This window comes from Astyanax mexicanus, chromosome 7 (assembly GCF_023375975.1).
Source record: "Astyanax mexicanus isolate ESR-SI-001 chromosome 7, AstMex3_surface, whole genome shotgun sequence".
In the NCBI taxonomy this organism is placed as follows: domain Eukaryota; kingdom Metazoa; phylum Chordata; class Actinopteri; order Characiformes; family Acestrorhamphidae; genus Astyanax; species Astyanax mexicanus.
The window spans coordinates 1,212,522-1,234,571 of NC_064414.1; the positions used below are offsets into that span (position 1 = coordinate 1,212,522).

The window sequence follows — 22,050 nt, forward strand, 5'->3', positions numbered from 1 at the left end:
AGTGTGTGTTATGCTGATATCATGATATTTCATGGTATTTTCGCGATAACGATACTCTTAGGAATACGACAAAATTATTATATTATTTTATAATATAAATATAATTTAAAATATTTTATAAAAATATTTTATATTATTATTTTTTTTTTTTACAAAAATAAACTATTGCAACAAAATGAAAATGTAATTTTATTATTGCATATGATATGATATGGCACACTCCTAACTGAAATATTAAAGAAAAAACAATAATGTTATCGGATTTGTAAAAAAAAAAAAAAAAAAAATTCAATGATTCAGAATGTCATGATACTACTAATAATAATAAAGCACTCCAAAAATCTCCATATATCCAGGATTAATGTAATAATTAGGGGTGGGCGATATGGTATCATATTTCAGGGTATAATATAGTTTACCATATTCAAAAATGGTTAGTTATATTATCACATATGATACAATATGGCACACCTTTAGTACACACATACAAGAAGTGCATTATTCATTTTGTGTTGTTTCAGTGTGCAATAATGGTGTTTTTCAATACTGTACAGCCTTAAATCCCAATGTACCGGTTTGCACATTCTTAAATAAGAGAGATTTGCTCTTGTTAAGGGCATAACTGTATTGTTATCAGTGAAAGCCAGTAGCTAAAAATAACAAGATTATTATTTATTGCAATTATTTCTCTGACAATATATCATCCGAAACAGCTACTGTATCAGACCCCTATCACTTTAATTGACATTTTAAGCATTGAACTCAAGAAAACAAGCAGGCTTTTGGACAAGCAGCATTTTGCTTTATTGTGCATAGCTATCATCGGTGCCAAACAGGACAAATTAACAATGCATGATACATCCATACATTTTTAGAATTAAAATAAACGTGTATGACAAAAGTTGATTGCACTGACACGCAATGTAAACACAGTTAATAAACTGGAAAAAATGACTTTAGTGCTCTGGTACTGAGAGGAAGTGAGGTTCAGTTAGCAGGTAATACAATGATTAGTATCCAATTCACACAGATCTGTTCCTACAGGAAGTTCAACAGCTAAATGCAGCTGCTCAGGCTATTCAGCTCCAGCCCTCATTGTGACGGGCTCCTCAGTCATTTCATCTTGCTTGCTATCTCCACAAAAGAGCAGACTATATAGTTATACCAATGTCCAATACCAGACTCCTTTCCAATCACATTCTGTATTACGGCCAAGCGAGATCTTCTCTGAATTGTACATTTGCTGCACAGACGGCTTCAGCTGACTCTTTAAGACGTGATGGATACCATGTTGTTGGGGCTGAGAATTTCTATCCAGTAGCCATCAGGGTCTTGAATGAAAGCCAAACCCTTCATCTTACCTGTAAAAGAGGTGTTTAATGGATCAAAAAGGCAAAGAAAGGCCACTACATGTTACATTCTTATCAAAAACATCCATGACATCATCCAGAAAATAGCTGCACCCAAAAGTCAGGAATCAACAGTCTAGAAGCAGACTCACTGAACGAATGCAGCGAACTTTATCTTTCATTAATGGCATTATATTAATAATGTCCTGCAACCAGTAGCCTTAACTTTTCACAAGGCACATTCCGGTGCACTATTCCAACAGGACAATGCTCATCCACATACTGCTACCATCTCAATAGCTTGCCTTTAAGACACATACACAGTACTGTGGCCAGCCACATTACCAGAGATGAAAATGCCCTAATTGAAAATGTGTGGAATGCAACTGAATACACCATCAACCCTGAGTGAGAACATTTAAGCTGCATTGTGGATGGATTATCAAAGGACAAAAAGAAATAATTAATAAATGCACATGCAAATGAATAAATAAATGCATGCATAAATAATTGCATAGATTAATAAATCATTAATAATAAATTGTCATTGAAAAGTATACACTTAAAAAAATGCATTTCTGCATTTCTAAATTGATTGATGTCTTTCTACATTTGTTTGTTTGTTTCTTTACCTTTATTTCTACATTAATAGTATTAATATAAATAAACAAATGTAGATATATATAAATTAATAAATAAATACATACATACATAAATATAAATATATACACATACACTCCGACACTTCCTTTTGGGCGCAACAATTTTTGCAACCACTTCTTTGACAACGACTGCATGTCACAAACAATAGCTCAGAAACAGGAGGTAAGTTATCAGCATTGCACGAGCGTATGTTGTGTAATTACAGAATTACAGGGATTTATACTCATCCACTTAATCCTCCGAGCTTCAATCACGCTACACACAAAACACACATACTTTACCAACCCCTGAAATACTGCCATACACACGTCCAACAGCTAAGCTCTTAGAGCTCAGAACATCCCCAAACAATTATGAGACAAGAGCGCCTCAGGTACTGGAGAACGACACCCACCATCATCAGGCTTCTTCACAAAGGTCACTCCTTGCTCTTCAAACAGCTTGCATGCGGCGTAAACGTCTGGTACGGCAATTCCTATGTGGCCTGAAACACACAAAAACGACACAAACTTTTATTAACAATCTGCTTTATATAAATTAAATGACATTGTGTGATATTATCACGGTTACATTTAGATTTCAGAAAATCTACATTATGTTATACACACATATATATATATATTTTTTTTTAAATCCACCAATGCAAAAATCTTAAGTGTTAATATATTAGTGTTCTCCCTCCACTAAAAAGGTGCCTTACTTGTGTGTGGTTTGTAACTTTGCTATATTGTGATTACCACACAGAAGCTTGATAAAAATTAACCAAAAAACAGCATTAAAACACTTTTTTACATCAAATCCCAGACCCTTTTCTTGACAATCTAAACCTGTAGTGCAGATGGATGGGACTTGGGACATTCTATTTCTCAAGTTGTTAAGTGTCACGGTTACATGAAGATTTCAGAAAATCTACATTATTTTATACATTATATACAATTTTTTTAAATCCAGCAACGCAAAAATCTTAAGTGTTAATATCTTAGTTTTCTCCCTCTACTAAAAAGTAGCCTTACATCTTTTATATATTTCCTGTAATTGTTTTTTGTATATATAGATTTATCATTATTTGTTTATATTTTTTTATAGTTTCTCTGTCCTTTCCTCTGTACTGCTGTAACATTGTAAATTTCCCCAGTGTGGGATTAATAAAGGATTATCTTATCTTTTCTTATCTTACCTTACATGTTACATGGGCAAAAGTATTGGGACATCTTTGCAATTACTTGGATTTTCTGCCATCAAGAGAATCAAATTCATCCTTTTTTTGCTGGAGTAACTGTCTCTAGTGTCCAGAGGAGGATTTTTATTAGATTTTTTTTACTGAGGTCAGGATGTTGGAGGATGACCAGCCCACCTCAATTCCAGCTACCCAACTCAAACCTAACCAAAAAAAGCATTGAATGAAGCAACATCATTCCAGAAAACAGTTCCACAGAGAGTCATATTCTAAAAGGTAATATTAATTATTGTTTAATTCCAGGGAATGTACAAGCTGTTTTGGACCCTATTATTTCTGCAATTGCGTAGAACGTTGACAAAATTGCAATATTTTCAGACAGAAAATCCTAAAATTAGAGGAAAAAAAAAAAAGCAGATTGACAATAAAAACAAACAGTCTATAATGCACTAAACAGTACGCTCTAAAAATGATCCAATATCCTCCCAACACAACTCATTCACCTAATCATCTGATTAAAAAGGCCATTATTAAGTCAAAGTGGGATTCTTAGACCTGGAAAACCACTCAAATATGAAGGACAGTGAGCAACACTGCCTTACACTACAATTAAACAAAATATTGTCTTTGCTTTTGGTGGTTTAATTGATTATGCATAAAGAAATACAGCTCAACAACTAACTAAATCACTCTTCAGCAATGCCTGATAGATCCTTTAACTTTTTAACTAAATGGGCACAGCAGAGCTTTGTGTAAAACGTATGATACTGCTGTTCAGCTGCTCCAGCGAGTGAAAACTGAGGAACATGGATGATGTAACTGTTCACACGGCAGTACTCACCAAACCCTCGAGGGTCTGAGTTTCCATTGTGGTAAGACTGGCTGTCATCTGTCTCAGAACCCCAGTTACTGACAAAAAGAAGAAGAAATAGAGGAGTTAAACAGACTGAAACACAGACCGGCTCACTAACTCCTCCCTAAAATAGAGAAAACTTCATCCAGAGCAGGTTTAAACATGGGGATTAGAGCTACAGCCTGCATGCAAAGTGTGGAAGACTGAAATCCATTATTTTCTGTATGAAATAAATAAAAAAAATAAAAAATATACAATATCAGCACTACACAGCTCCCACAAGTTCCCACAACCCTCAGTGTGAAGGTTACAGTACATGACCTTTATCAAAGTATGGTATCAGATTATAAATAGACTGTGTATCACACTTCCACACTTCCTCACTTTAGAGTTTTACATTAAACTGACTTTTATAAGGACTTAAAACAATTTCCATCACACAATAAACCACTAAAAAGATTATCCAAAAAGATTATTTCCAAACAAAATTGCATTGCAATTAGTGCTGGGCGATGTTCATGATTAAGTAGCTTAATTCAAAATACCTTTTTAATGCGATTTTCGAAATGGAGTAACCTTGAATTAACATACAGACATTTTATTTTTTAAATCTAAAATATAAGAAAACGCTTCTCATTTCTGAAGTGTTTTCCATCCTCTGTTAATTATTTAATGACCATTAGCAACATCTACTGCACTGCTCCGTTTACAGATATATTTTTATCTTGTATAGTACGTTTTTTATAACCATATATATTTTTTCGTCTTCTGTGTTTTAATTTATGTTTAAATATGTTTCTTACTGTATTGTGTTGTTGCAGCTGGGATGCCTAAATTTCCTTCGAGATCAATAAAGTATCTGTCTGTCTGTCTGTCTATCTATGGTTACATGCACCTTTCACAGAGCATATTTTTCTTCATAACAAGCATAAAAACGATTGCTAGTAGTTTGTCTCAGTAGCCAGCCAGATAACTTTCTCATTCCACCTTAAATGGTGCAACAGAAGGCAGAAGCTGCAGCATTTAAGGTGGAACAGGAAGATAATAAAATAATATAAAAGCTAATCAAAGCTACTTTAAGCTCCCCATTACAGAAGACTTAAGGAATGGACAATAATGATTCATTTCTGCACAAATCTCTTACTGTGTGAGCTCGATGGTGGCCCGGCGCGAGAAGGTCCAGGCTGTTTTCTCTTTGGTGTCGGAAGGAATTTCCTTCTTATCTTCATAACCCAGGAAGTAGAGAGAGAAGCGCATGGAAGGGAAATCAAATTTCTGCAGAAGGCTGAGAGAAAGACAGACAAAAATAAAATAAAACAGCATGAGTGCGCAGGGTTAACACTTCATGTCTAACCACACATTTTAATACTTTCAGACTTGCCTAAGGACAACATATGACCACTACTACGCCTGCTGCTGTGAACTTAAGGAGTGTGTTTGCCAAGTTAAACAAACATTATCTAATGATGCGTTATCTAATGTAGCATCCTAACCATGCTATTGGTGTGTTTACTTAAGGCATTCGTTGACAGTTGAGACAAAAAGCAGATTTTATGATGATTTTAATACTGTTAGAATTTAGAAAGAAACAATAAAGTGGCTTTATACACACACTGACAGCTAATTACAACTTATCACATACTTTTGCCACTCAAAAATATGTAATATTCAACATTTTTCCTCTGTTTTGTCTCGTTTATTTAACTGGAATCTCTTTATCGACATTTAGGACTTTTGTTAAAAACTGATAATGTTTCAGATCATATTCAGGCATAAATCTAGAAATTTCTAAAGGGTTCACAAACTTTTAAGCACCCCTGTAGCATTTAGGACACTATATTTCCTTTTTTTTTTTATTGTTCACCAGTATGAGCTGAATCTCTCACAGCAGCTCAAAGGTTAATCTGGACTGTAGTAGCTTTGTAACAGCAAAACTTTAATATTCTTAATTCTAAACTTCTGCTGGCAGGAAATAAAGAAAGAAAATAGTCAAGCTATCTAAAGTAGCCAGGAAGTAGAAGGTCTGCAGCATTCCACAGCAGAATAATCTCTAACGTAATCTGACAAACAGCAGCGTGCAACCACCCACAACAACACGTAAACATTTGCTGACACACTCACGTCATTCCAAGGATGCGTGTGTAGAAATCCAGAGATTTTACAGGATCTTTCACCCTCAACATCGTCTGCTGCATCATGAAGTCCTGCAGCAACAGGGAGAAAAAGCTTAGATGAGAAACCAGGTGTTAAAGTCAGAAGATGGTATAACTCTGTGTTAACTGACTTATATTCCTTATTTCACTTATTAACTTCTTATCAATCCTAGTTAATACAATACCAGGACTTTGGACTGTCTGATAAAATAATTTTCTGTATTAGAGAACTTAACTTAATCAAATGTTAATGTGTTTATAAAACACTACACCTAGTATCTTGTTCATTTTTACCTACATATTCTAATTGACATTAAAATACACTGATATGGCAAATGTCAGAGGGCAGAGATCCAAAAGATTCAAATGAAAAGTAAAAGAAAAAAAAAGTACATTAATCTTTTTTTTTATGCCCATTGAAAAAAACAATTACAAGGAAAAAGTTTAAATTAATGTTTTAATGCGTGACAATAACAACCTAGGAACACCAAAATCCACTTACTTATTACTCCTTATATAGAAGGGGTGTGCCATATAGTATCATGTTCAATAATACTTTTGGATATCATTATCTCAAAAAGACCCTAAAATATAGTTTTAATATAATTATTTAATAATTTAATTTAATTTAAACGCTGCATGGTTGAATATGCTCACTATTTGTAAAAAAATAAATATGTAAATAAGAAAATTAATTTGATAATAAGCGAAAAGGAAACAGTCGCTCGCGCATCACTTTAAATGGTGCTGTTTGTAAACCAAAAATAAAATAAAACCTGTGTTGATTTACACCAATTTTGTGTAAGTTTGAGTGTAAAGTCTCTCTTAATTTACTCCTGGTGCAAAAATTTAAGCAGTTCAGCTTGGTTTGATGGCGTGTTCCTGATTATATATGTTTAATATATATATATATATATATATATATATATATATATATATATATATATATATATATATATATATATATATATTTAATATGTTGCTTATTGATTTTTATTACTCGGCAGAAAAAAAATCAACCGTCACTGTCAGGATAATGTAGTTATAGTTAACCTAGCTAACTGACTAGCAAGTTAATTAGCCAGCTAACTATCTGAGCTAACAGACAACTAAGTTTACTAACTATTTAGTTAGCTAGCTAGGCTAGTTAAATAGCCGTATGTGCGTTACTTAACGTTGGTAAAGTTAGCTAGTATTTAACGTCATTAAAGCACAGTAAAGCGGTTTTAAAGGATTTTAACGTTAGCTAGCTAACGTTACACGTTATCTAAGTTAGTTAGACAGTTACGCAGGTTAACAGTACGTCAGTAACGTTAGCTAGCTATGCTATGCTAATCTACCTGTTATAAGTGCTGCACTGCAGCGTAGCTAAGCTACAGTAGCTAATACACCCAGACTCACTTTAGTTATCGGGTTCCCGTCTTTACAGGCCGCCGCTGCAGCTTCGTCCGACAGTCCCTGATCAGCCATTCCTCCGGTCCGGTCCGGTTCGTTCCAGGTACTTCAGGTAAGAGAGGGAACCGGCTGCTACTAAGGTGAAGTTCAGGTTCGCTAGCAAGGCGTGACTCAAAGTTCAGGTAGTAGACGCGATCTGGAATGCAGGGCGCGTTCCACTACTGTTTACTACACACACTTGTTCACTTACCCTCAAGTTTCTAGGCAATACTGCAGAAAGAGTTCAACTACTGTTTACTACATGCCTTGGTTCACTTGCCCTTAAGTTTCTAGGCAATATTGCAGGACAGCATTTAACTACTGTTTACTAAAACACACTTGTTCACTTGCCCTTAAGTTTCTAGGCAATACTGCAGGGCAGCTTTCAACTACTGTTTAGTACACACACTTGTTCACTTACCCTTAAGTTTATAGGAAATACTGCAGGACGCGTTCAACTACTGTTTACTACACATCCTTGTTCACTTGCCCTTAAGTTTCTAGGTAATACTGCAGGATGCGTTCAGCTACTGTTTGCTACACACACTTGTTCACTTACCCTTAAGTTTCTAGGCAATACTGCAGGACGCATTCAACTACTGTTTACTACACACACTTGTTCACTTACACTTAAGTATCTTGGTAATACTGCAGCACACGTTCAGCTACTGTTTACTTCAAGCCCTCGTTCACTTGCCCTTAAGTTTATAGGCAGTACTGCAGGTCTGCTTTCAACTACTGTTTACTACACACACTTGTTCACTTACCCATAAGTTTCTAGGCAATACTGCAGAGCTGCTACTACAAGCCCTCGTTCACTTACCCTTGAGATTCTAGGCAATACTGCAGGGAGGCTTTCATCTACTGTTTACGGACTTGCTAAATCTCCCGGAAGTTGCACACTACCCAAGAGTAGCCTTAGCAGTTAAATCAGCTTTTCTAGAGTGTGCTATTCTGTTGACATTAATTTTCGTATGAATACAGCAATAGTATCTTATAATAGTATCTTAGAGTATCTGAAAATGAGGTATGCTGATTTTTTCTGTATCTGCATTCTCATCAGTCTTAAAGACTAAAGATTTTCAACCGTCCAGAGGCTGTTCAATTCTAAGGGTTGAAACGTGGTTGGAAAATGGCCATGTTAAAAATGTAGAGGCCCTTTTCTCACACTGCTGCTTCATTACTAAAGTGAAAAAAATGCCCATTACTGCTCCTCTCAGCTCTATGCTATGAAATTCTCAGTCAGAAACCCAGCTCTGAACAAAGTGAATGTCTTCAAAGTGAACTGGCCCACTCACTTCGCACCAGAAACCTGCAGTTTGACCTCAACAAAGGAAAGTTACCAGTGCATTAAAGCTTCATTGGCTCTTTCTGAACATTAAAGCCTGTGCTGAGCAACACTGGGATATTTAAAGACATATTTAAGGAGTACATTTGGAACAGTGAGCTACAGATAAATGTATGCACAGTGCTGGCTTAATTATGAACTGCCCGACTACTTTTGGCCGCTTCATCTGCCACTTGGCTCCTTTCAAGTTCTTTACTGTTGCTGTAATTGCTGCATACCTGTCGCTGTTAAAACACTTTAAGAGCTCTGCCTAAACCATATATCTCAGAAAATAGATAGATAGACATACAGACAGACAGACAGATGGATATATAGATAGATTACAATAGTACAGATTACAGTGTACTTACTGTATGCCACGCTTTAATATGGTTTTAAGGAGATAGGGTGCTGATTCATGTAGTAGGTGGAACGATAGGGTGTTGAGGAGATGTAGGTGGAGTAATGGAGCATTGAGGTATGTCCCATAACGTGACTGACAGAATAGATGTTCATTTGTTAGCCAGTTGTTACCTGTACCCGAGGTAAAGAAAAATTCTATAGCAAAAAGTTTATTCAGTTATATAATGTTTTATATAGTAATACCAGTATTAGCTCTGCTAGGCTAAACCTGTCTGTGTAAGTGGAGAACCGGAAGCTGCTCACTATTTCCATTACTGTGCCACTGATAATGATTGAAAGGCAGCTCCCTCTGGGTCTGCAGAGCACAGTGAAAATCAGTCTTGTTGACATTCAGGTCCAGCCTGTCATCGCAGTACCCATCTTGTTAGACTGATGACACCCAACAGATTCTAAAAGAGCATCAAGATCTTAGAAACAAAGTTTGTGCTTAGGGTCACATTGGGCAGCCTTGTTCATTAGCAGCCTGAATTGTGAATTAAAGCTGCATTCACACTACAAGCCACGTAGCTCAAATCAGATTTTTTGCTCAGATAAGATTTGGCTTCACGGTTCACATGGAAACAAATCTGTCCCTGAAACGCCTCACATGATGCACATTGATACCTGTATAAACGTCTCCTTCTTCACCAACAACAAAACCCTCATATTAGAGAGACGAGAGATTTATAAAGGGAAATGGATGAGTTAGCAGTTCTGAAGTACATGCTCAGGTTGAGGAGGTGAAAAAAGGGGCAGGTCACAAGTGCAGGTGATCAGAATTCCGGTGACAAGGAGCGTGGGAACTGTCCATGGTTGCTTAAAGAGGAGCATGTGAATGTGACAGTTCTATTATATATTGTGGTTCCAAATAAAAACAAATTTATTTGTTTTAAATATTGGTTTGACAGACACAAACAGGAATAACTGGAAGAGTACTGTAAAATCTTGATATTAGTGAATTAATAATGGTGTTGTGTGCTTTCTGTCATTGTGAAACTGGTCTTAAATTCGTTAATATAGTTCTATTAAAAAGTCACATCCATGTACTAAACTCTCATTATTCAACTATAGATACAACTATAAATTCAACAAGATAATGTTTTTTTTCTGTTTCATAACACCTTTACCCTCACTACAGTTTTTTGATGTGACGGTGCAGCATTGACAGTAGACAGTTCTGGTTTGCAAAACGTAATAATAAAACCAACAGAAGGATGACTAAGGCCTGAATAGACTCACTATGCCATGCTCCAGCATATTCAGGAGGGGGCAGTAGCACACTGCAGTTCAACCCCTCTCGCTCTCTCTTACACTCTCTCTCTTTTTCTCTCTCTCTCGCTCTCTCTCTCTCTTTCTTTTTTCTCTCTCATCCCTCCTCATATAAAATGGAATTGTGCTCTGCCCTGTAGACATCTGCCTGCTTGAAAAGACAGTATAAATAAAAAACAAACGCTAGCAAAATGGCACATAACTGAATTTATGCTCCGAGGACATTTTAGCTTTTTCGTGTGTTTACGGCCTGCGCTCGCATTAATCCACTTAAGTGTTATTTTATTTTCATCAAAGGTATTTTCATTACATGGAGAGGAGCGGCTGAAATGAGGAAACCAAACACCAAGCTGAAGAGAGAGAGAGACAAAGAGAGAGAGAGAGACTCAGTGTATAACAGAGAGGGAGTAAGGGTGAGACACACAGACAGACAGGGTGCGTGACAGTATGTGTGTGTGTGTGTGTGTGTGTGTGTTTGTGTGTGTTTGGGAGACAGACAGAGAGAGAAAGATACTTAGATAGAGAGAGGGATAGATTTTGTGTGTGAGAGAGAGAATGTGTGTGGGAGAAAGAGAGAAACTCAAAGAGAGCTATGAGAAGAGAGAGAGAGATTTTCAGTATGAGAGAGAGACAGTGTGAGAGAGACTCAAATAGAGAAAGATATACTTAGTGAGTGAGAGAGCGACAGTGTGAAAGAGATATACTCAGTGTGAGAGAGAGAGAGGGAGAGAGAGAGAGAGAGACAGGGAGAGAGATACTCAGTGTGAGAGAGAGTGAGAGACAGAGAGAGAGAGAGACAGTGAGATATACTCAGTGTGAGAGAGAGGCAGAGAGTGAGAGAGAGAGACAGTGAAAGGGAGAGAGGGAGAGATATACTCAGTGTGAGAGAGAGTGAGAGACAGTGAGAGAGAGAGACAGTGAGATATACTCAGTGTGAGAGAGAGGCAGAGAGTGAGAGAGAGAGACAGTGAAAGGGAGAGAGGGAGAGATATACTCAGTGAGAGAGAGAGACAGTGAGATATACTCAGTGTGAGAGAGAGTGAGAGACAGTGTGAGAGAGAGTGAGAGACGGTGTGAAAGAGTGAGAGACAGTGTGAGAGATACACTCAGTGTAGGAGAGAGACAGTACGAGAGAGAAAGACTGTGAGAAAGAGATACTCAGTGAGAGAGAGTGAGAGACAGTATGAGAGATACACTCAGTGTAAGAGAAAGACCGTAAGAGAGAGAAAGACAGTGTGAGAGATACACTCTGAGAGAGAGAGACAGTATGAGAGATACACTCAGTGAGAGAGAGATAGAGAGAGAAAAAAAGAATGAGTTAGATTCATTGAGAGCACACTACAGAAAGAAAGGAGAGAGAGAGAGAGAGAGAGCAATTGGAATGCAGTGAGGATGGGGTGATGGTGGAGGGAGGTGGGGGGCAGGAGAAATTGGAGAGATGGTAAGAAGAGGGAAGGGATTGAGAGAACGAGTAAAAATGAAGAGAGTGGGAGATCACTCGAGTGTGAAGGCAATCGATTCCTCTCCTGCTGCCACACACACACACACACACACACACACACACACACACACACACACACACACACACAAACACACACACACAAATACACACACACAAACACACACACACACACACACAAACAAGCCCCTGCTTAAAATGAGCACAAAAGGCCATGGAGAACAGGCCTGTGCTGTTTATCAGCTGAGCGCTCCGTCCACCACGTTCCCAAGAGTTATAATAAATCAGATCTAAAGGCAGCGTCTTCACATTTACATTCAGCCTAATACAAGTTCTGCTTTTGTGGGGGTGCTTTTACACCGACCTTGTTGAGTCTGAACCAAAGTTGCAGTTGTGAATGGTGTTGTGAATCACAGTCTGGACCAAAGCACCATAATTTGCTTGTGAATACACTTTTCTGGACAAGAAAAGCAACTTGCCAGTACTAACTCTGATTGGTTTATTTCTCTTTACGCCCAAAGCACACCCATGATTAATTACTACATGCACTTAGTATTAGTATATGTAATTTTTACAGTACTTTTCCCGACGTTATGATAGCAAAGACTCACCTAAAGATCACTAAAATAGGACCCTTAAAAAAAGTCAGTTTTTCAGACAGGGTTTAAGCCTAGTCTTTAAAACAGAGATTTTCCATTGAAAGGAAAATATAGTCTATGACTATTTTAAAACCCTGTCTATGAAGCCCTAAGACCCTAAAGTTAAGTCAAAATTTGGTATAGAAAACCCAATTAAACTTTATTCGTGAAACAGATATAGCAGTGATTAGCATGGTGGTGGTGTATGAGGTGTTAGTGTGTGTTGAGCTGGTGGTACAGTGAGTGGATCAGATACAGCAGTGATTAGCATGGTGGTGGTCTATCTATCTGTCTGACTGTCTGTCTGTCTGTACATATGCAGTATTGACAATAAAACTACTTGAACCTGAACTACAAAGTGTCTCGTTTATGATCAGTGGAGCTGAAACAAAAAACAATACCATAATATTATGCTTAATTGGTGTATAAATATAAATTCTGTGTACACACATGTATATTATCTCTACTGCACATTTGAGTCTTTTAAAAAGTCTCTTATCCGAGTCATCGTTGGAGATGGAGTTGCTGGTCGCTGTTGTTCTCAGAACGCTCATTAGGGAACTGTGTCCGCCTACATTTGAGAAACTTGTCTGTTTAGCTGGAAATAACTTTTTGGATTTACATCTCTCTCTCTCTCTAACACACTGAAGGACTCTGGATTCTGAACTCTGAGATGAATACTTATTTTTCAGCAGCGTCGCTGTCCGGAAGTTCAGCCTCACGCCTCTTTAGAAGGACACAGTCTGGCACTGGATTCTTAAGGATTTCGTCCAGTTTCCTGCTCAAGGTTTTCAGTACAGATGAAGATTTATTATCATTCCTAGTCTACAAATTTAGAAAAATTTGGGAGGTATTAAAAAGGCAAATCAAATAAAAAACACTAGAATTTCTTACATTAGCTTTGACTTTTTTATTAAATTGCTTCCATTGGACATGGCAGAAGTCATAGGATGACTCAATTCTGAAATATAGTTGTATAGCCATTTGATTCACTCTCTAAAACATCAGTGGGTCTCTTTATTTAATGTACTGAGAACTATTTCACCTTTTGCTGTAATTTCCTCTGCTATTTTGACAGGTATTTGTGTGTAGTTGTTTTTATCTTCTATCATTCATGACTTGAAAAAAGACCCAAAACTTTGTTCCTCAGTTCTTTTAGCTTTTATCTCAAATCTTAAAAGATCCTCCAGCAAAGAAACAACCGAACATCCAGCCAAAGAAGCCAAAAAACAAACAATAAACACCAAAGTTTAAAGACATGCCCTCAGTCAGTTTCATCTGGCTCCTAACTCTGTTCCTCCTGCCATCTCTCGGGTGACTTTTACCTTCTCTACTTTTGCCCTTGGCTTGCTGATGAATCAGGGTCTGGGCGTGGGCCCACGCAGAGCTGTTTTGTGACTATTGTTCGCTGTGTCTATTGTTTAAACTGCATTACGAATACAACTGAATTCAGCTCGGTTCCCACTGCCATCTGGAAGTCAGTAAACAGTGAAAACAGTGAAAAAGCTCCAGTTACTCTTAAAAAGACTGTGGATTAAGCGAGGGCGGACGCTTGGAGGATTGTATGGCCACTCGAGGGCCACAAGCTTTACTTTTTTCTTTTTGTTCACCAACTTTTTAAAGCTTCCAGATGTTTAAAGAAGATAATGGCAGATGCTATTTACCCCAAATTTAAACGGAATTAAAATTAAATGTACTGCTAGGTCTGTCATGATAAGATTATTTAGTAGACGATATATCGTAATTTTAAGACTATTAAATGCCACTGAAATAATGATAACAGAATAGCATAAAAAAGCAATTATACACTTTTTAAAGACAATAAAATTTGAATAAATCATTTATTATAATACGTTTGGGAATGATATACTTATCTCTTCACCTACTTTACTCCACACTGTGTGTATGTTATGGAGTCACAGTTATTGAAGCATGACTGGATAAAATACTGTTCACTGTTATATATGTGAACAAACATACAAATAAACACAATATACGAAAAATATCACCATTATCAAAAATGATTGAGGTCATGTTCATTTATTGTTTGATAAATTGATATTGCAGTTATTGTGACAGACCTACTTACTGCAACAACAATGGTGCTTAAAAGTTTTCGAAACCTTTAGAATTTACTTTATTGCTGCATAAATTTGACCTAAAAGTTAGTAAGTAGAACAAAATCAAACAAATGAGACAATAATATTAAACAGTATCAAAGGACCAATGTGCACTGACATATCATACCATTATGATGGTATGGGCCTAATTCAGCGAAACACTGACGAAGGAAGGTGCCTGCCTGATGACCCCTGAGAAGAGCTTGCACTGAAGTTTGTGTTAGAGTTTGGATGAAGGGGATTGGTGTGGTCCTGCTCTTGTAATAATTTGTCTCATGAGTTTTTGTAGACGTCTGAGTACTTGGCAGTTGAGGCACGGACCATGAACATAGTTCGCTATGCTTCTGGATTCTTGTCGAGCCAGTATCAGATGGTAGTGGTTGCTGTGTTCTGCTCACGCAACTTATAATGTGATTTATTGTGTGTGATTGTGCTTAGGTAAGTGTGTTGTTGCCATAGTTAAAGGAAGTGAGCTTAGATTAAGGAGGGATTCTGTGTGTTCATAGGTTATTTTTTGGTAGGTCTGTTACTTGGCAGTTGAGGCAGTGGACCATGAACATAGTGTTAGGCTGTGCTTCTGGATTCTTGTCGAGCCAGTATCAGATTGTGTTGGTTTTGCTATTATTGTTAGTTGAGTGAGTAGTAGATCCTGGCTGAGCCCTATGCATAACCCCAGCTGTTAGGTGCAGAATTTGTCAATTTCCTGTATTATATTACTATAATAATAATAATAATAATAATAATAATAATAATAATAATAATAATAATAATAATAATAATAATAATAATAAATTAAAAAAATTCAATCCGTTGTTGTATTATTTTAAATATTAGTTGAAAATATAAAAATATATTAGTTGTTCATGTGTGCTCTATTAGCTGTTTTAAGCAGCACTGTTACATAGATTTTGCACTTAAGGCTGCTAGCTTGTGGACTGTTACAGTTGTTGAGTTTTATTACATAACACCTTTTTGAATCCTACACCTCACAAATAAACCAAAGTATATAAAAAACCCTAAAACTAGAATTAAGCACTAATAATAAAATTAAAAACTAACAAAAACTAGCAAACCCACTCTAAAAACAAATTAAAACTAACTGAACTGAGAGAGAAAATGTGGAAACTTTATTAAACAAATTAAACTATAATAAAAATTTAAAATCTATTATCTATATAGCTTGTTCATGTCATGTGAGCTTTAACAGTTTTCTCTTTGGAGAGCAGCACTGGTGCTGTGTGCACCACTGAAGCTCAGTGTTCTCCTAATGGTGAACTCATGAACATTAGCATTAGCATTAGCAATTTTTTACTTAGTTTGTAAGTATTAGAATATGGTTTTGTAAGCCTGATTGAGCCTCAACAGCTCTGGCTGTAATTTCACATTTAAAGATCCCACACAGGCGTATTATCTGCCTATTAATCAGAGTTTCTATTGGTGTGCTGTAGTGTTGGGTTTATTAGGCAGTGTTCTTGCAAATAACCAGGCTTTACTCAAGAGAAACGACAGAAAAAATCCACTCAGGCCATGAAAAGAATGCTTTAAACTTTATTCATATTCGTATAGCAAAGCAAACACCAAATCATGAAGGCATACGTTCATCTGATATCAGTACGGCACCACTGAAAGTGACTAATCAACCTCTTTAGAACAGAATGAATGAAAGAGATCTTTTTTTGATTCATCAACAAAAGTAGATTTATTTTTAACGCAGGAAAAAAAAAATACTCCAAGATTTTCTCATTTATTTATTGGTTCCATTTTTTTTAAATCACTCATCACTTTATATAGGATTTAATTCATTCAAAAGCTGCACGTGTAGTATTTGCATTTGCATTTGCACCACCACCGTTAATTTTTTTATTTTATTATCCGTGAACATGTAGCGTGTAGGATGTGCTGTGTCAAATAAGGCAGATTTTCTGGAACACGGGAACAGTGGAGTAAAAATGCAGAGAGATTGAGAGTGTAGAGAGGGTGCTGCTGTGGTTTTAAAATAAAAATAAAAATTATAAAATAAAATAAACAGAACAGAAATCAGCTGGCATGCATTAGTAGAGTACCTATACTGATGAAAATCAGTCCCATAAAAACTCTGATGAAAAAAAGAACTGATGTGATGGATGCTGTCTCTATTTTTTTTGTACATTTTTGTCCTAAAAAGTTATTTTTAATCGTGAGCTTTTTTTAATCACTCGATTGAAGCGATCAGTCGCCCAGCGAAGTTTTTGTGGCATGGCTTGGTTGTTCAAAGCAGAATAAAGCAGAAATGTCGACGTGTCTCAGAACTCTGAGCGTTTAATGTCGAAAGTATCACACAATCTACACATAAACAAGGAAAGAAGATCAAGGAAAAAAATTCAAAGCATTCAGGTCAGAAATTATGATAAAACTGTTTTAGGCTAAAATTGTATTAGAATTATTGAATGTTTTGTTGCACATTTTCATAAATTTTGCCACTTTTTAGTTTTTACCAATGCATAAATTAAATATCATAAATCTATTTTTGCTTACTTTATTTAATATTTTACATTTTTTAGCAAAAGTGTAACTTTAGGTGTAACAAATAGTTTTGGTTGCCAAATATTCAGTGATTCTCTAATAAAGAGATTCAGACAAGTCACATATATAACCAGGACAATATATCTGTAATGTAATTCTCACTGTTTCTTCAATATATGTACATATTCAGATATTTAAAATGCTAATTTATTTATTTTTTTTGCTGAACGAAATGAAAAAAAAAAGGCCAAATACCAGCCATGTTTATTTATTTATTTATTTATTTATTTTTGGGCAGGTTTTCATTCATTTTGCCCATTTTTGTCACCTTTGCATAAATAAAAAAACATAAATATATGTATGTCTTGCCTCAAAGAGAACAATGTTTTATTTTATTGTGTAATAATGTATTTATTGATGTTTTTACTTGTGAGAATTAGAGTAGAGATATGTTTATAAGCAATAAAGTAATTAAAGCTATTATGTATATATGTAACTGAAGTTTTTACTAATAAAAAAAGTTATATATTGTGAAGAGTGTGCAAAATGAAATTTCATGTTAATTAATGGTAAAAAAAAAAAAAAAAAAAAAGAAATACATCAGAAATACATTAGGGATGTGTTGTCCTGGTCATGTGACTAGTCAATAATAGCTAATGTGTGAAATAAGAGTTTTACTGGTTGAAACTGAGTTAGGACTGGGTCACTGGAGATTTTTAGACTAAAATCTGGAGTTTTTGACTAAAACAGTTCATCATAAGAGCTTTAATCACACTCAGCTGATTCACTCTGATTCACTTGGTTTGGCGTCTCTCTCGCAAATAAAAACGTTTAGCATTTAGGCCCAATTTTCACCTGGTTTAAAAACTCCAACTTTACGTACGCATTCAGCTAACAACAAGAAACACATGCACAACTGTAACACCAGGTGTAAATAAAGCCAACGACTGAACTAAAGTGCGCTTTTTATCACTGTAATCACTCCATAAAGTTCTTAAAGTTGCTTTTCTTTTATCATTAGTTCTCATTCACATTTGTTATCCTCACACACAACCCCACACACACACACACACACACACACACACAAAATTACTCAGATGTAAATATGAAGATGCTCCTGACGTGTGTCCCACTAGTGTTATTTGCCTAAAAAACACAAATAAAATCATCCAAAATCAAAATATCGTATTTTATCATCACCAAAATGCAGCTGCTATGTTCTATACTCATACCCAAAGCGTCAATCATTGAGGAACACACTGTTATATTATGTAGTATATTAATTAAGGGCCCTTATAACCTTAAATAAATCCAGCACCAGAATGCCCAGAAGATCGGAAATGACTGAGAGCAGCGATTCAGTGAGGTAACACATATTGCCTCCGTCCTGAACTCCATTCACTCCATTAACACCATTAAACCCAATAAACCCATTAAACTCTCTATGATATGTAGACATATGTGTCTGAATTCTCTGTGTTTATATATAGTATGTTTGATTAAACATCAGCCCGATCCAAAAGTAAAGAAAAGCAAAAGCAGGAATTGAAATAAAAGAGAAGAGCAAGGAAGGAGGGACGGGGGACAGATGGGAATCTTCCTCTCTGTGGTTTCGGGTAGACTCCGCTGTGTGGGAAACTCGAGTGGTGTGATCTTCGCCTTCACACAGTTTGCCGGTGCGGTTCCTACGAGGCTGATTGTCATCTTAGTCCTTCTTCAGCTCAGGTTTATCCTCTGGACCATCTGGAAATCAGAACACATGTACAGTATAAGAAGAACGGAAAAGAAGAAGGAGAAATTCTAGTTAAAAGAAGTCAGTTCTTTGACGTCTTGGACTGAGTGGTGGATAACAGTGGCTGTGTTTCTAAGGTTGAGGTAAGATGAGGTAAGGTGTGTCCTTGGCAGGACTGTAAAGACTATGAAGACTCGGTAGCAAACAGTAAAATATACCACTTTAAATAATACATTTTCCTGATTACTTTCATTTACACACCATTTTACTTGACTTACTATCTTTATCTTTGACAGTGTTGCGTAAAAGATTTTTCAAATTGATGTTTCATTTCATGATGTCTTACTTTTAGACTCTTTGGCCCGTTTTTCTGCACTACAACTGAGCATTCTCTTCAATTTTAGACTCTTTTGCCCCTTTTTCTGCACTACAACTGAACATTCTCTTCAATTTTAGACTCTTTTGCCCCTTTTTCTGCGCTACAACTGAGCATTCTCTCCGCTTTTAGACTCTTTGCCTCGGTTTCTGCGGTACAACTGAACACTCTCTCCGCTTTTAGACTGTTTCTGACACCTAGCGTTCAAACTTTGTATCTCACATTATAAAAACCTGCTTAACAGCGGGCCAACTTTCATTATATTTCTAAAATATCTAATTCTAAAATATGTCCACAGACCCTAGGAGGTCAAAAAGTAAAAAAAAATAAAAAATAAAATTACAACAAAACACTAAACTGTGATAGGACGAGCGAATCCCACATGACCCCGCCCATTCCCGCCCACACCTTCTGAATGAAAGATGAGATGTTCATATAGAACAGGTTCAGTCTGTAATGGTAAGAAATACACCGGCACAGTCTGGTACCCGCACTATAAATAGTAATAGTGATGATAGCACCGCTGTCCATCAAACTACATGACATGTTTTCAGGTTGTCAGACATACAGACAGACAGACAGACAGATAATCAGACAGATATATTGACAGATAGACAGATGGAGAGAGAGGTGAATAATGAATGGAGTTATTGAAGTTATTTGGTGATTTATTGCCGCAGTGTTATTATTATTCTTTCGTCACCTTTGGACTGACTGCTGTCTGCTGTCTGCTGCTTCACCTCCACTACTGAGAGAAAAAAGAGAGATAGAACAACATGAAGGAGGAGAAACCGAAAAACAGAAAAACGGGGTAAATGAGGAAAGAGAGAAGAAAAAGGAAAAAAGAAGACAAAAAAGACAGATAAACAAGAAAAACAAAGTAAAACAAGAAAGAGAAGAAGAATAAAAGAAAAAAGGAGAAGAATGTAACCAACATGACAGCATGGAAGAATACAGAGGGAGAGAAAAGAGAAAAGATCAAATTAAAAAGAAAGCAGGAGAAAAAAGTAAATAAAGAATAAGAGAAGATAGAGAAAATAAAAATATATGAAATAATGGATTAAAACGATTGAAGAGAAGAAGAAATCAGAACAAATAAAATATTAAAGAAGCAGTAAAAGAGAAAATGTACATATTTGGCAGAGGAATAAAAGTAAAGAAAAAGAAAGCAATAAAGAGGTACAACGAAACAATGAAAAAAAGAAAAAGATCAGAGAAGAACAAAAATAAAAGATTTAAAAAAGAAGGTGAAGAAAAAATTTAAATAGAAAAGAGAGAAGGATAAAGAAAGAAAAAAAGAGAAAAGAAGAAATTCAAAAGAAGAAAAAGATGGAGAACAGGATGAAACCCAAAAGAGGAACGCAATGAAGTAAAAAGAGAAGATTGAGGAACAAAAGAAAATAAGAAACAGTGTTAAAAGATAAAGAGGTGATAAAGAGGAAGAAAAGTAAATGACAGGATGAAGTAAAACGGAAGAAAATCACAAGGCAAAAGCAGCAAAAAAGAAGCAAAATAATTAAAGAAGAAGAAACAAAAAGATTGTGCAGGAGAAAACAAGGTAACAGCAAAAGAAGAAAGAAGAAAAAAAAATAATAAAAGAAATAAAAGTGGGTAAGAAGCAAGAGAGTAAGAAATTAAGCCAGAAGAAAGAAGAGGACGGAGAACAGGATGAAAGAAGAGGAAGTAAGAGAGGGAGGAGAAGTGAGGAAGAAGAAAAGAGAAGAACAAAGCACTCAGAAGGCAGGAGTTAGTTCTGCAGAATTAGAACTGAGTGTTAGCTTTAGCTTTAGCATTAGCATTAGCGTTAGCGTTAGCTGTGAGTGAGTCTTCCCCAACGTTCCCTTTATTATAGAACGAGCTGAACATGCTGTGGGCAGCGCCTGGAGCACCGCAGCATCGCAGCACCGCAGAAACCACCACACACTGAGCACACTGAGCATGTAAGTTTTACTTTTATTTAAACGTTTTAAAGGGAATAAAAAAGGCTAGAATTCGGCACTGCCAGCACAATATTTATGTATAAACACATGAAAGTGTTAAAAAAAAACAAAAGATGAAAGAACAGCACTGTCTAAATAAAATTGGACTTTTTGGACAAACTTTATAAAGATGCTCTTTACAAATCTGAAGCATCCTGGATCATATTTCCTATATTCTGATGCGCTGTTCTATTTATAATCTACTTTAAATAGTAACAGAGTTCTCTGTACACTCTAAAAACTGATTTAGTGTATTAGTCAGGAGAACTAATAATATCAAGTTGAGTGAACAGTACAAATGAGTTAAGGTAACTTCAACCTGTAACTTAAAAATGCTTCTCGAGCCAAAAAAAAAAAACGTATTTAAACCAACTTTTAGTCCCTACACATATCAATGCTCTTTCTACAGTGTTGGTTCATACAGCTTTCCCATATATTACCATATATTTGCATATTAGGTGCGGCCTGTCCCTTACTTACCATCTGTTGTCTGTTGCCCAAAGCTACTTTATCCTAGTCGTGCTTTAGTGTAATATATGTGTGGATTGCTAAGCCTCAGTGTTGTAGGCTGTAAGAGCAAATCACCTTTATATTGTGTCCTAATGGAGCTGGAAGCT

General features: G+C 36.1%; 2 protein-coding genes across 4 annotated transcripts in view; both read right to left on the reverse strand.

Annotated features, from left to right (window-relative positions):
* Positions 1-780: 780 nt before the first annotated feature.
* glo1 (glyoxalase 1) lies at positions 781-7,812 on the reverse strand. Its single transcript, XM_007238505.4, has 6 exons — positions 7,597-7,812; positions 6,164-6,246; positions 5,187-5,327; positions 4,031-4,098; positions 2,407-2,496; positions 781-1,361 (listed from the first exon to the last, which is right to left on the reverse strand). Exons 1-6 carry the CDS (start codon positions 7,663-7,665, stop codon positions 1,270-1,272), a joined length of 543 nt encoding a protein of 180 aa, XP_007238567.1. The 5' UTR covers positions 7,666-7,812; the 3' UTR covers positions 781-1,269.
* An 8,560-nt stretch (positions 7,813-16,372) lies between these two features.
* Positions 16,373-22,050, reverse strand: part of macrod2 (mono-ADP ribosylhydrolase 2) — an 836,537-nt gene continuing 830,859 nt past the window's right edge. For 2 of the 3 annotated variants that reach the window (XM_022685268.2, XM_022685265.2), the window contains 2 exons: positions 20,158-20,202; positions 16,373-19,089 (listed from right to left, as the gene is read on the reverse strand). In XM_022685268.2, coding sequence (XP_022540989.2) covers positions 19,052-19,089; positions 20,158-20,202 — 83 coding nt within the window. In that variant the 3' untranslated portion in view covers positions 16,373-19,051. The remainder of the gene's footprint in view (positions 19,090-20,157; positions 20,203-22,050) is intronic. The other variant, XM_022685267.2, reaches the window with a different exon arrangement.